The following is a 13,957-nucleotide window of genomic DNA, read 5'->3' on the forward strand; positions in this document are numbered from 1 at the left end:
GCGACTGCCCTCTGAGCTGACACTTAAAGATGCAAGAAGGGCAGATGCCCTACTTAGAATCACTGCCTGCTCTTCTCAGTCATTTCGCCTGATTGACACAGAGCCAGGCTTAGGCTATACTCTGTATTCTGCACAAGCCTCAAACCCAAGTCACAGCTGTTTTTTTACAGACCAAACTAAACCAAGACACACGAGAGATTAGGCGAGATTAATATTAATATCACAATTTGTCACAAAGCATTGTGGGTTGTTTAACTTCCTTTTTGTATTTTTCTGATGGCAGTCACTAGACCGATTCAGATATGTGTTCCTGCTCGCTCTCCTCACAGTCACCCCCTAGTGTTCAGTTCAATCCTAGCCAGATGACTGTACCTGTGCCCACAAACCTTTTTATTAGCAATAGGAATGGCTGTCTGTGCTGCATAACTGCATAATAGTGAGCTAATAGGCTGTTTTTGTTAATGCCTGTTGGATTGGAGTTGTTGGGGAGTGCAGCAGGGCTGTAGTGATGAGACAAGTCCCTGCTATAGCTGGACCAGTTAAATGTATCCAATTAACCTGGTGTAAAGATTATTTTAGAGAGTGAATGTGTGTGTGAGAGGAAAGAGAGAAAGAAGTGGGGTGTTTGCATGTATACATGTTGTTTTCTGTTTGTCTGTCTTTGTGATCAGGGTCCTTTGATCTTTACATGTACGCGTGTTAACTATAAGTATCTCAGACGCGCGCACACACATATTGCTAGTAGTGTTGTATCTTCTGAGGTCAATGTTGTTGTCGGACTTGAACTTGGCTTACTCCTCTAGTTTGTTACTGTCCCATATTGTAGAGAGTTCCATGTCTTGTTTGGTTATAAAGTAGGTCTAGGTGCTGTATAAATACTGTGAAAGTATCAAAACGCTCAGTCCGTGGAGAAATGCACACAGCACGTATTCAGAAATGGTTCCTTTAAACGAGCCATCAGGACTTCTGTAAGGTTGTGATGTCACAACTATATAGTCACTGCACTCAGCCACGCCCCCAGCAGGTCATCTGCTCCAGACACAGCACACCAGCCAAGTACAGGGACACCCATCCACCCGCTCAGTCTGTCCAAGTTATTCTACCGCTCTGCTCAGGACTCAGGTGACCATGCTCAGCCCAGCTACACTCTTGGCCCTGAATAAAGGATCATTAATGCATGGTGCTGCATTTAATTGGTTGAGGAAGCATTGCTGTGCATGATGTCTCCTTTCATTTGTCAACCCCGCCGCCTCCTCACAGTCCAGTGTGGCTATAAACTGACCTGTAGCCGTAGGCCTAATTAGTCGGGCCTAATTTTTTTTGCACCTACACTTAACAGTTCATATTCATTAAATAAGCCATAGATATGAGATCTGGTTATGGGTGACGACGAGGCATCTGTGATGTTTTTATTTATGTGAGAAAGTCTAAAGGCCAAGCCTATTAGTAAACAGCACTGAGAAACATTTTCGAGAAAGTGTGAAAAGTGAGGCAAACGTACAACCAAGGTTGGAGGTAAAAGTGATGAGACTTTGTTTATCAGGCCCTGGTTTTTTTTGTTTTGTGGTAGTGTTATAGAAGAGGGCAGCGTCTCATGTCAAGTAACTCATACCAGATCACTTACTCCTTGATCACAAATATTTTGCTCTATTGTTTCCCATATAGAGATGATTTTCATCCAATATATACAGTGTTAGTTTAGAAGATTGTTCATTGTTAAAGTTAAATGACAGACAATCAATCAGTGACAATTTTGATAATCAATTACGAGGATTTAAAAACGTTTAGCAATTTTGACTAATGATCTTGGTTAGAAAATCTGAGCTAATATGTTATCAGCTGAAAAGCAAAATTACGAAACAGAAGATTAGTAACAAAATTAAAAAAGAAAAGTCAATGACGTCTTTAATAGTGAACAGCAGGAGCTGAGTGTCAGCTACAGAACAGTGTCAATGATCTTGGTTGTTCAGCAGTGCAAGCAGTCTTACGTAAACAAAGTATTGTTTCATCACTTAATTGCAAAAGTTTAAAACTGAAATAACCAATAACGAGATCAAACGTGTGCACATGTAGTAGACGGTGCATAATAGATGAAAAAGGCCTTTTTTTGTCATTCAGTGCACCATGGATAATGTTACCATTAACACGGGGTGACATTATATTTCAGTTGGTTATGGATTTCTTCTCTGTGTTTGAGAATAGCAGCTAGCTGTGGACTCAGAAGCACCAGTGTGTGCTAGCCATCTTCATTTTCAGTCAGTGCTATCTCTCAGCTCTCTTTTCCCTAATGGTGAGTTAGTGCATACTCTCACCATGGTACAGGCAAGAAATGAGAGCCGTGGCGCACTAATACAGTCCCTTTGATGAGGAAGTAATGGAGTGTTCAGAGACAGACACCTGTGCCTCGACAGCCACCCTACCGCTCTCTATGCGCACACACTCACACACATTTTTTGCACTCGCTTCCTTTCACCAGCTCTGCTACTCCCCTCCCCTTCCTCTACTCCCCTCCTCTTCCTCTTCCCTCCCTCATCTGTCCTTTAAAGGAAGCCACTCCCCCTCATACAGAGCTGCCAGGCTGGTTTGCATATTAACTGTTTAGTTGCCATGGAGCTGTGGCTTCAGCCATGTGACAGTTGAAGCATGTGTATGTTGTTAACTGTTATTCTCTTTTCCTCTTTCTGTCTTTGCTCTCGTTGTAACACACACAAACAAACCTTCCCAGTGAAGAAAATGTTTTTTATTATCACTAACAGCCACGTATGGTAACTTCTGTCTTTCTGTTTGAAATAAGGTATTATTCTGACTTTTTGAATGTCTGTCACCTGTTGCCTATTTTACCAAACAAATAGCCTGTTAACTGTTACAGTGATTTGTTTGGATTGTAGATGGCAATTGTTACTTGATGTTTCTTTAAGGATAGCTTTTTTCCCCACCTTTTTACAGCAGAAAGGCCATTCTGTGCTGTTGCACGTGCAAGAGGTTGCATAATTATGTATACCTACGGCTGATGCAGTTACAAATTATACAGTTTTGTTTCTATTTTGATTGTTTGTGACAGAGACTATGCCTATATGGGTGTAACACGCATTGCACTGTTGATGTGTGTAGTCAAGGCTCACCCCCAGGTGGTGTACCCTGGTAGGCATTATCTGACAGTGGATTTGTTTAGCTTGGAGTTGACACTGTTGCTCAGCTCCCAGTGAGCATGTGGTCTGCTTTAAAGTCCAAACTCCAAGGCCTGGCAGGTGGATCTGTTGCCTGCTGCTGCACACGGAAAGGACTGCCATTGTTATGCACACATGGCAGTCGTCTCTGTAGGAGATATAAAGCTGTAAAATGTAACACTGCACAAACCTCAGAGATATAGTTAGAGAACGTCCAACGCAACTATCATACCTATGTGTTGGCAGTGGTCATCCCACTCATCTTAAAACCTTCCCCTTCCCTACTCACACAAACATGCGCTCACACATTTTGAATAAGGCTGTCCACACCATTTCATTTGGTCAGTCACATACAGCTTTATTAAGGTTACAGGTTCAACTTGCAGTTTACTGCCATATTGTATTGTACACATGCTCACCCACATATTTCACACCATACTTGAATAAACTCACAACTAGTAGCTTTGCCTTTTGGCTGAGAGGGATCAGAATGTAACAATAACAATATAAGTTATACAAAAATAATACAAATTTTATTTTATTCATTTTATGGGTCATGCATGCCCCAAAAAGTCACATCTAAGTTCATGAACATTTCATGTTTACCAAAATAACACAGTTCCTCTGAGATATATGTTTGTTAAGATTTTTCATTGATTTTTAAGGTCTTGTTGAAGATCCTCTGTGATGTAGTGACTGTGTGTGTTGTGTTTTATTTACTAAACTCTTTCAGTCAACAGCCTGTAGTCAGCTTCATCTGTCCGTTTGAAAAGGTGTTAATGTTTTGAATCAGATGTGGTCATATATATATATATATATATATATATATATTCCTAGCCCCAGGTATGTGAAGTCCTGGTTGCACTGGGCAGCTCACATATGCCCGTGCGTGAAGCTGCATGAAAAGTGAACAGGGTGTTGGCTTGGAAAGAAGTGTGTTCAGCTGACTTTGCACAGTAAATAAAGATTTAAAGGCTGATGGACTATCTGTCAGTAACTCAGGCCTGACCCAGTAGTGCTGTGCACTGTACCTGGCTTCAGGCCAGCCGTGCATCTTTGCATAACTCCCAATACCATGTGCCAGCCGGTGCTCATGGCCCCTGAATCATGCTGTCAGGAGTCCCCTGAAAAGCCAGCTCTCCCCTCCAAGATCTCTTCTGGTGCACAGGAAGCTGAATTTGTTTATCTGTTTGTTCACCTAACTTTTCTGTATGATGCTGTTCCAGAAGTAAATCAGCATGTCATTGGCAGTAACCTACATGTGGACAAAAACAGCTCTGATGTTGACAGTCTGTGGTGTGAGCGAAATCCAGTACTTCTGGGGTTAAGTTGTGAAAGTTAATGTAATAACTGCTAGCACCATCTGCTGGCCTACTTCCTTACAAAGAGAGAGAGAGCGAGTGAGAGCGCGAGTGAGTGAGTGAGTGAGCGAGCGAGAGAGAGAGAGAGAGAGAGAGAAAAACGAGGGTTTTAACGACATCTCTAATATTCATGCTGATGCATTTTGCTGCTTTGTGCTTTCATTTTCCGCCGCTCTGCCTGCCAGAGTTTCGAGCTCGCCATACACACCCCAGCCAAGGAGAGGGCAGGGCAGCGAGGGAGAACGAGGAAAAAGACAAGTGGGGGAAAAAGAAGGAAAAAACAAAAGGCCAAACAAGCAAGCAAGCTAACACAAAAGCCTTTTTGTGTGTAATAAGAGGAGTAACCTACCTTATCCTGGCTGCTGAAGAAGACGAGGAGAGGCGCAAAAAGGGAAACGACAAAGCTGAAAAGAGCAAGAAACAAGGAGAAATAAGAGGGAGAAGGCTCAGAGAGGCACAGAGAGAGAACACGAAAGGCAGGCGGAAACAGGAATCAATGAGTGGGGAGGAGAGAGGAGGCAGGGGAAGGCAACTCTGACACACACGCACAGAGAGAGAGTGAGGGAGACTTGGGTGAAGCTGGACGACGGCAAAGCAGCACGCAGCAGCAGAATGAGAGCTTCCTGGACTGCCACGCACCTCCTCTACCGCCCACAGCGTTGCTCCCTCATCACCCTGTGAAGAGACAAACGAGGGTGAGAGAGAGAGAGAGAGAGAGAGAGAGAGCTCCCATGCGCTCCTCTTGAGCCCTGCCCGCTGGGGGAGGAGGAGACGAACAGCTCCAGCGCTCTCGCACTGCCTGAGGAGAAGAGCTGACCGGGGAGGAGGAGGGGAGGCAAACGAGGAGAGAGGGAGGGGAGGGGGGGACACCAGGCTCAAGGAAGAGTGAGAGAAAACGACTGTTGAAAGGCAAAGAGTGAGTGTGTTTGTAAGAAGAGAAAGCGTGAGCGAGCAACGGAGAGGGAAAAAACCCGGCGAAAGGGCAAGGCTTTTGTTAGCCGGTTGGAGAGGGGGAGGAAAGAGGAAGGAAAAAAAAACACCATGTCTACAGTGAAGAGGCCAAGAGGAAGGGTAAGTGAGCTGCTCTGAGAGCTGGGAGGGAGGAGGGTCGAGGGGGAGGAGGAGGGGCCGGCAGGAACTGAACAACCTCCTCTGCTACTGGCTCATGCTGCACTGCCGCCATCTTGAACTCATTGCTGATTTATTTTCCTCTCCTCCATACTCATTTGCTTTGCTGTGCTGTGCTAGACCTTATCAAGGCACACTCGCTTTACAGTGTTTCCTTTCCCCCACCCCCACTCTCTACTCATTCCATACATCTCTTTGCCATTCCTCTCGTCAAGCTGCCCTGCGCTCTAGTTTATGTACAGGGCAATGTGTGTGTGTGTCCTCCATGAGTTGAACCTGTCAGTCACCAGAGAGCTCACTCCATGGGGGGGGGGGGGGGGCTGGCCGCCCCAAATGGAGCTTACTCTACCTTTTCATGGGCTGTAATGGTCCCCACCGTTTTCATGGGACTACGTGCTGCTAGAGAGATTGAAATCACTGCAGTGCTGGCAGGCTGTAATTTCAGTTATTTATAGATGTATTACACAGCTGCAGTGCTCTCAGTTTTGGTGCATTTTATCTTTTCTCTTCCCCTCTCTCTCTCTCTCTCTCTCTCTCTCTCTCTCTCTCTCTGATAGAAGCCTGTTTTCAAATTTTTTTTCTTCCTCCTGCTGCTTCTTTCATGTGCCCTCATGTTCTTCCGCTCTTAAGCTTTACTTTCAACCCCTCCCCCTTTTTTTTTTTTTTTTACCATTAACTTGAATGAGAACATTCCAGCATGATCCAGTAAATTTCTTCCTAATAGCCTCAGCAGCGTTGCACACGTGAAAATCATAATGCAGCTCGTGTGTGTGTGTGTGTTTTCCCCCTTCCTTCCAAATGAATCGCTAGTTATTCAACTCCCTCCCCCCACTTTGTTGGCGAGGTTCAAGCTAATTCTCTTTATTTAGCTAGGAAAAAAAGCTACCGGCCGCGCCTGGGCCGTGTAGGCATACGCAACACATTTTTAGATTAGGTCATCCATTTATGGGTTCCCTCTCCGCTGGGCTCAAGGCCCACCACAAGGCGCTTGTGTTGGCATAAATGCAGTCACACCATCTATTATTCACATATTATCATATATCAGCCACTCTGGATTATTTATGTCTGCAACTGGCTCACTGTAACCTGCTACATTGAGCCGGTATTTATCCTACCTTTGAATGGCTTACTCCACCTAAAATAATTTCATTTGTATCAGGCTCAGAGAGTTTTCATGGTCACATGGTTTCAGAGTTTCAGAGTCCTCTCTACATGATCTAAATTAATTCTTGGGGGAAACACCGGCATTTATCATGCTAAAAGTCTGATGGTAGAGTTGCATAGGAAACTGAGAGTTGAAGCGAGCATCATCCAGAGTGAATCAGGTCCACCCCCCACCCCCAGCATCTGAGACGGGGACAGCAACAAGCTCTGCTGTCTGAGAGGTTCACATATCCTCCAGAAGGTTGTGTTTTTTCTGAATGAGTTGCAGTGGTCACAGCATCACAGTATATTGTAATTTCATTATGGGGTTGCAGTGGTTTACAGTATTTTTTTCTTCTCAGCCCCTGTCTCATATTTGATTACCTCGTACAGTGAAACGGCATCTCAATGTGCTGGCATGTATTACTCACCCATCAACTTAGTGGTATGACTGGCCTCATACATTCATAACAACCTTCTTATTTATGGTGTTTTATTCTAATGTGATTACTTGTTGTATGTTACAAAACATGAAGACAGGTGTTTTGAACAATACTTTATGCTAATCTTTTCATACATAAAATACCAGACTTGGAGGTTGGATGCATTTAATGCCAAACCTGGCTAGAAAATAGTTTATTAAGTGGAGAGATGCATAATGATTAGGTGGTTGGAGACTTCGACCTACCTTAGTTCATGCTGATCTTTTTGATACGTTTGGGGGGTTTTTTTGTGAAAGAATCTTCTAAAGCTTGTTTTTGTACAACTTGTACAGCTTCAGTCACTCAACTCTGCTTTAAAGGGCAAGTGTCTTTATAGGTCTGTGTATCACTAGGTCCTTCTATAGCACATAGAGAGTGTGGGTGAGTGTCATCTACAATAGATGACATGTCTGTAGTATTTATGATCATAATTTTAAATACAAATTATCATCCTCTTTATTTTTCTCTGTCTTTCCTTAGCCTCGAAAGAATGCTAATGGTCCCGGTAGCCAGATACGGGTCCTTAGTCCCCCAATGAAGAGCAGCTCATCCTCCTCCTCCTCTTCCTCATCGTCTTCATCCTCATCCAGCTCCTCATCGGAGAAGAGGACGCCGCGGAGGACACATCATCAGATGGAGTCAAATATTCTGGACAAGCAGGAGAAGGCCAATAGGATAATATCAGAGGCTATTGCTAAGGCACGGCAGCGTGGGGAGAAGAACATCCCCAGAGTTATGAGCCCTGAGAGCTTCCCCAGCTCTTCCTCGCAGTACAAGACACACCGTGACCGTAAGCACAAAGGAAACGGCAAGGCACGGCCCAAAGAGAAGGCCTGTAGGAAGGCCTGCATTGTACCCTCCTCCAAGCCCAAGCAGAAGGCAAAGATCGGGTATGTAGTCACAGCTGTTAATACTGTTCTGTAAACCACTGAAATGTACCGTCATTTGTTAAAATAATCCAGCAAGTAGAGCTTTGATTAGGTCCTACCCTACCCAAAGCAATGTAGAATTTATTTTAACACAACCCAAGCCTAAACCACTGCAGCATTTCATGAACGAGTGACATATGCCACTGCAGTAGGTAAACCCCCTGTCATTGTACTACCGTACTTAAGAGGATGTATGCATATCAGAGATGGGGCTGCAATTGACAATTGGTTTCATTGTTTTCTACTGATAATTTTCTTGATTAATGTTTTTTAGTAAAAAGTATTTATAAGTATTCGATTGTGATTGTGTGATATTGATATCATCGTGAATGATCTTCATATCAATGTGAATGTAGGAAAAGCAGTTGATTTATTTTCTAAACATCAAATAATCAACATAATTTCACTAGTGTTTTGTCACTGCAGACTTTCCCTTCTATGAGGACAAAGCAAATTCTTTTAGAGCCTCTTCATCTGCATCCATTTTTGTAGTTAATATGCATAACCCAGGGCAAACTGATGAATGTTACAAGGTACTGGCAGGACCAGATATGCAGATAGATGCAGTGTTCACACAATGGTTTGTTTCACTTGCTCTGATTTAGGAGGAAAAAACTAACAAATGAAACGAAACCTGATCCCATTAAGCCTGAGGTATTTAAAGGGATAGTGGAGATTCTTTTTGACGTAAGATGGTATGATGTTGGTGTTTTTAAATAGAGGCCACATTTGCTGCTGTTCATTTATGTCTGACCGACTCGCTAGGTCATCTCTCCACATGATCTATTGATAGCACATAAAAAATGAATCTGAACTATCCCCTGAAGAAAAATCTATCTTGTTAAGAGTCCAAATTGAAGTCCATTGGGTTTGAGCTGAGAATCAAAGCTCTATTACTGATAATAGTATTATTGTTTGGAGGATGCTCATATTAAACAAACATATTAACTTATTTTACTGATTTAACCTGCTTTGTACTGGTTGATTTTGCTGCTACATTGTTTTGCTAGCGCACATTTTTTGCCTGTGGTTGCCAAGATGGAAGCTCAAAGTTCAACAGAATTTACTGCACGCCATAACAATAAACCAGGCTCAGTCATCAGCAAAGACATGGGAGGAGCAAACAAAGGCTGCATTTACATGTGAGACAGTGCTGCCGAGTATATTCAGGCAAGTAGTGCTGATGTATAGTTACCGTGATCCGCCTCCCCCATCCCCCTGTTTAACCGCTATAAGCAGTGTGGAACTGTAAGCCACACCCAAAACAAGCTATGGAGATATCAGCTTGTGCAGATGTGAGGGCTGAGGCAGGGAGCTGAAGGGAAAGGGGGAATGTTCAGATACGGTAATGTCAGATTGTGCTGCTGAAAAACACAAGCATTATTAATTTTAACCATAAGAAGGAAGGCCTGTGTTTTTTTTAGGACTGACAATGGTCAGCAATAATATCTGGCTGGCAGCTGTGTTGATTAATAATTAGATGAGCTGTAGCAGATAATGGGTGTTGCTTGTTGTTTGTGTGTGTGATAATGAGAAAGTTGTGGCAGTGCTGATGTTTGAGAGAATAGTGAGATGATGGAGTCATCAGTCATTGTGACACGGTCCCACTAGCTTTACAGCTTTAGTTGGATGTACTCGCCTGACGAGGCTCAGGCCTCTTAGCTCTTCTGCTAACTAAAAGCATCAGTGAACATGCTCCGTTTTGATCATTAAATAAAAGCTCAGTTTGATCGCATAATTTAACTTTGAGACGAAACACTTTTGAGATCAGGAAGCTTAACTCTACCTTGGTTAGTCAGTGCACACCCAGATCCTTTTCCTTCCTTAACCACTTTGTAGTCGTGGAGACGCAAATGATTAAACCATCAGCATTTAATCAAATGCAATCTAAGACTTGTTAGTCTTGAAGGGCAGCTGAAAATTGGTCTGTATTTTGCCATTCAAATGTGTGAGTGATTACAATCCTTGTTGTTATAGGGTAATGAGCTGTGTAACCCATTTTTTATTCAGCGTAACCATATTTGGCCTACATGCGGAACATAGCCCGCTCATGGAGCCTAATATTGTCTCAGTCAACCTTTTATGACATTCACCACATCATGCATTCCAGCCATTTTGAAACGTCAAACCCATTCAGTCTGGTCAGATGACAAGAGTGTCACAATCTCACAGAAAATGTTATATAGGCCATGACCTTTTGTCAACTTGTTAGATAGCTTTGTTTCTGTATTTGTTTATTTTGTAAACCAATTCTAGTTTAAGTTTCTCAACAAAGCCAAATGCTTTCAGTCTGTAGAGTTAGAATTAATGCTACTATGGCGTGTTTTATTAATCTCTTAGCATAGTGAAATCTCATGGATCTGTTGAACTTGTAATACATTGTGTGATTTATGCTGTACTTTAAGTGTATTGATGTTTTACATACTTACAATTGTAGATACTCCTCTAAAGTTATGTAAATTTAGAATAGGCCTTGCATGTAGTGAAACTGGTACAGAGCACTTTACAAAGCTTTTAACCCCCAATCTTGCCATGGTGACTAATAGTCTGCAGAAAACGTGGCAGGTCGCCATTGACAGTCTGCACATTATCTTGACTGAGCATCAGACCAGTCAAATCAAATATGCTTGATTTAGAAATCAGGACAAATCAGAATGTGTAGTTTGTCCTGCCTAATTAAATCTGACTGCTGTGATGCTGTTAGTTAATCTTCAGTGGCTGCATATGTGTGGTGGAGAATCTTTTCTCAGTCCTTTTAGGATGTGGCCATAGTGATCACCAGTTTACAGTTGTAGCGCCTACTCTGTGTCCCTCTCCCTTTTTGTTTTAGTTGAGAAAAGAAGTTCAGATGTACGGGCCCTTAGAGCTATACGTCATTGCCACATTTGCACCATCAGTATATGAGAAGAGGCTTGTGGGAGTGTGTGAATATTTCATCTGAGGTGTGAAGATTCATAGCTGGCAAATGCTCATGCTAATAGAGCTTCTACTTTTCTACTAATTAGAAACTGCACAATAAAGAACTGACAGTTTGGAGCAAAGTTTTCGTAAGAGCTGTACATAATTATGAAGCTTGAGGTTTCAATAACAAAAATAAATTTGCCTCATGATGACCATGTTGATGTGGAAGAAATATGTCCATTTCCCTTTTATTATGAATTATCAATTGTAAAAGAATCTTGGTCATAAACCTACTTGTACTTGTTCTTTAAAGGACAGTGACAAATACAGCAAGTCCAGTTTCACTGAGGCAAGCAGGTCATGAATCATGAGAAGTCAGAGCATGATCAGTCACAGGCTCATGGCACTGTAATGTAAACAGGAGGACTAAAACATAAATACTACCGTATTGGCCTGAACACCTTTTTCAACACTTGCTTTTGGACTTATTTATGCAGCAAAAAAAACCTTTATCTTATGTTTTATTTTTCAAACTCTGCCTTGGACTGCACCTCCATGTTCTCTTTACCTGTCAAGGCCCACCCATCATTAACTTCAGCATTGACATCTGGGAGCGGAGACAAAGCCGGCAAAGTCAGTGATTGAGTGCTGGCAGCGCACGCACTCATTTGGGGTTGGCTTGTACCTGACTGTATTTGGCTTGAACCAAACACTGGTGTGTTTGCTCGTTCTGCATAGATGTTGTTGGAATGTGTGTCTGCACAGCTGCATGAGGGATAGTTGTTCTGTTGCTAATGTGGGGTGATGAAGACAGCTTGTGTACAAAATGACAAGTAGCTCCGGGGAGAGATTGGTACCGGAGGAGAGTCCTGTTCATATGCATGCACCACCCAGGATCTCCCCATAAAATATTAATGCATCTTGGCTGCAGAGGTACTAACCTTCCGCTAAAGTCATTACTCTAGCCTCCACTCTGTTGAGGGTGTGTGCAGGCCTGCGTTCAGAAAGCTTGAGGTATGCTTACTCTTCCATTGCGTCTAACTCCTCTTTAAGCAGGGAATGGGGCCTGAGATAAGACTATTATCCTAATTGTCTGTGTACTTAAGGGTCTGTTTCTCTGAGACCACTCTGCTTTCATCACTACCCGTGTTTCTACTAGAATCATCAGTTCTATTTAATTGCTAGTAAATACCTTCTGGATTACTTTGCTAGTTTACTCTGCCAGCCGCTTGGCAAGCAAGTTATGGGTCACATCATCATATGGAAAGTCTGTCTGTCTGATGAGAAACATAAATTAAAGCAGCTGATTAAAATATGGATGCACCAGCCGCTGTGACAGGTGGACAAGCAACATGACACATATCCAAGAAAATATGTTACGCAGTTGTCAGTGATCTTTTCTATTAAAGTGCTTTAATATCAAGTGGGGCTCCTGATCTGGGGGCCTTTTGAGGAAAATACAACCATGTAAGAAATTTCCATCACCATTAGCCAAAAATAAATATGGTAAATTAAAGTCAGCCATACTGCTTTAAATGTGAATTTTGTTTGACAACATTCTTTATCATTAAATTGCCTTTCAATCCGTGCTGAACCTATTTTTTCAAAGCTCAAACATAGACTGTAAGATCCAACAGCCTTCAGACAAATCAAAACGTATCAATATGGAAGCTCCTGCACATTGCTGCAGGAAGGGGAAATAACCCCAGGGGAAACAGTCAACATCATCTGTTAGAAAAATAATGCAGATGTCTCTTCTGTAATTTTATAATTCTCTCATTAGCTCAGAATTTAGTTTCAAAAGTGGCTTATGTAGCTTAATATGTCCTCTTGTGCATAAAAAATATAATTACATGTGAAATTCATTATATAGTAGATTATTGTATTGCAGTTTGAAAGCTGTGTGAGATCCGCGCCACACTATAGGCTTTTTTCACTGCAGACACGTTGACTTGACATAGCAGGAAAAGCACAGGTGTTACTAAAACATTAATGGTGGCTCCATTCTATTCCTGCTTAACCGTTTGGATTGTTTTTCATGTCACATTTGACGCTCCTATTTTAAATTTAAAGGCCCCTTTTCATTGAAATAGAGACTGAAATTCATCACGTTGAGCAGGTGTCTTTGCTATTTGCCATTAAAGAAGTAATACAAATGTCACCTCAGCTATTGGAGAGGGTGACCACAGGGCCTGTGTGTTCTGTTTTTATGTGGCGAAATGTAAAGCATATACGGAGAGGAGAGTTTTTAGTAGAGACATTCTCATAAGGATTTTCAACAAATGAAACAAAGGCACAGGTAGATTGTTTTTTGGTCTGAGACCTACTCTATAGATACATGTTGTGTATCAAAATATTTACCAACAAAATCTACCCTTGCGTGAGGCAAGGGTTATTTATCAGGCCAGGCTTGACTGCTCACAGCTCTCTTCAGGCTGGAATTTGCTTTTCTAGGCAGCCTACCTGCTGAAAAATAACCTCATATAATCATCAGATGAAAGCATTCTGCCACTCATTCCCCTTTTTGTTTCTCCCTCCCCCCTGCTCCTTTACATTTTTTTTTGCCTAATATAAATTTGGTTCTTCCAGCATGCGCAAAACCTTGCATCCAATGTTTCCTGTTCTAAATATGCTGATACTACAAAGCAGCAGGGTAGCAGGAAAATATCAAACAAAATGGTGCTTGTGAGATCAATTACATGATAGAAAATGGAGGTTTAAGTCTAGCGTATATACAGCAGGGTATAGCTGTTCATATGTCAGTGTTTGCCTGCAAGCCGTCTAATCTCTTTTCCCTCACTTTTTCATTAGGAAGAGCTAAAGCTGTTTTTTAATTGAGTGTTTTC

At 42.2% G+C, this 13,957-nt stretch overlaps 1 protein-coding gene across 1 annotated transcript in view; it reads left to right on the top strand.

Moving 5' to 3' along the window:
- Nucleotides 1-13,957, top strand: part of chd9 (chromodomain helicase DNA binding protein 9) — a 64,032-nt gene that overhangs the window by 13,489 nt on the left and 36,586 nt on the right. Inside the window, exon 3 of the mRNA XM_070902739.1 lies at nucleotides 7,762-8,171. Within this exon, the coding sequence (XP_070758840.1) occupies nucleotides 7,762-8,171 (410 nt within the window). The remainder of the gene's footprint in view (nucleotides 1-7,761; nucleotides 8,172-13,957) is intronic.

Source organism: Enoplosus armatus, chromosome 1 (assembly GCF_043641665.1).
Source record: "Enoplosus armatus isolate fEnoArm2 chromosome 1, fEnoArm2.hap1, whole genome shotgun sequence".
NCBI classification, from domain to species: domain Eukaryota; kingdom Metazoa; phylum Chordata; class Actinopteri; order Centrarchiformes; family Enoplosidae; genus Enoplosus; species Enoplosus armatus.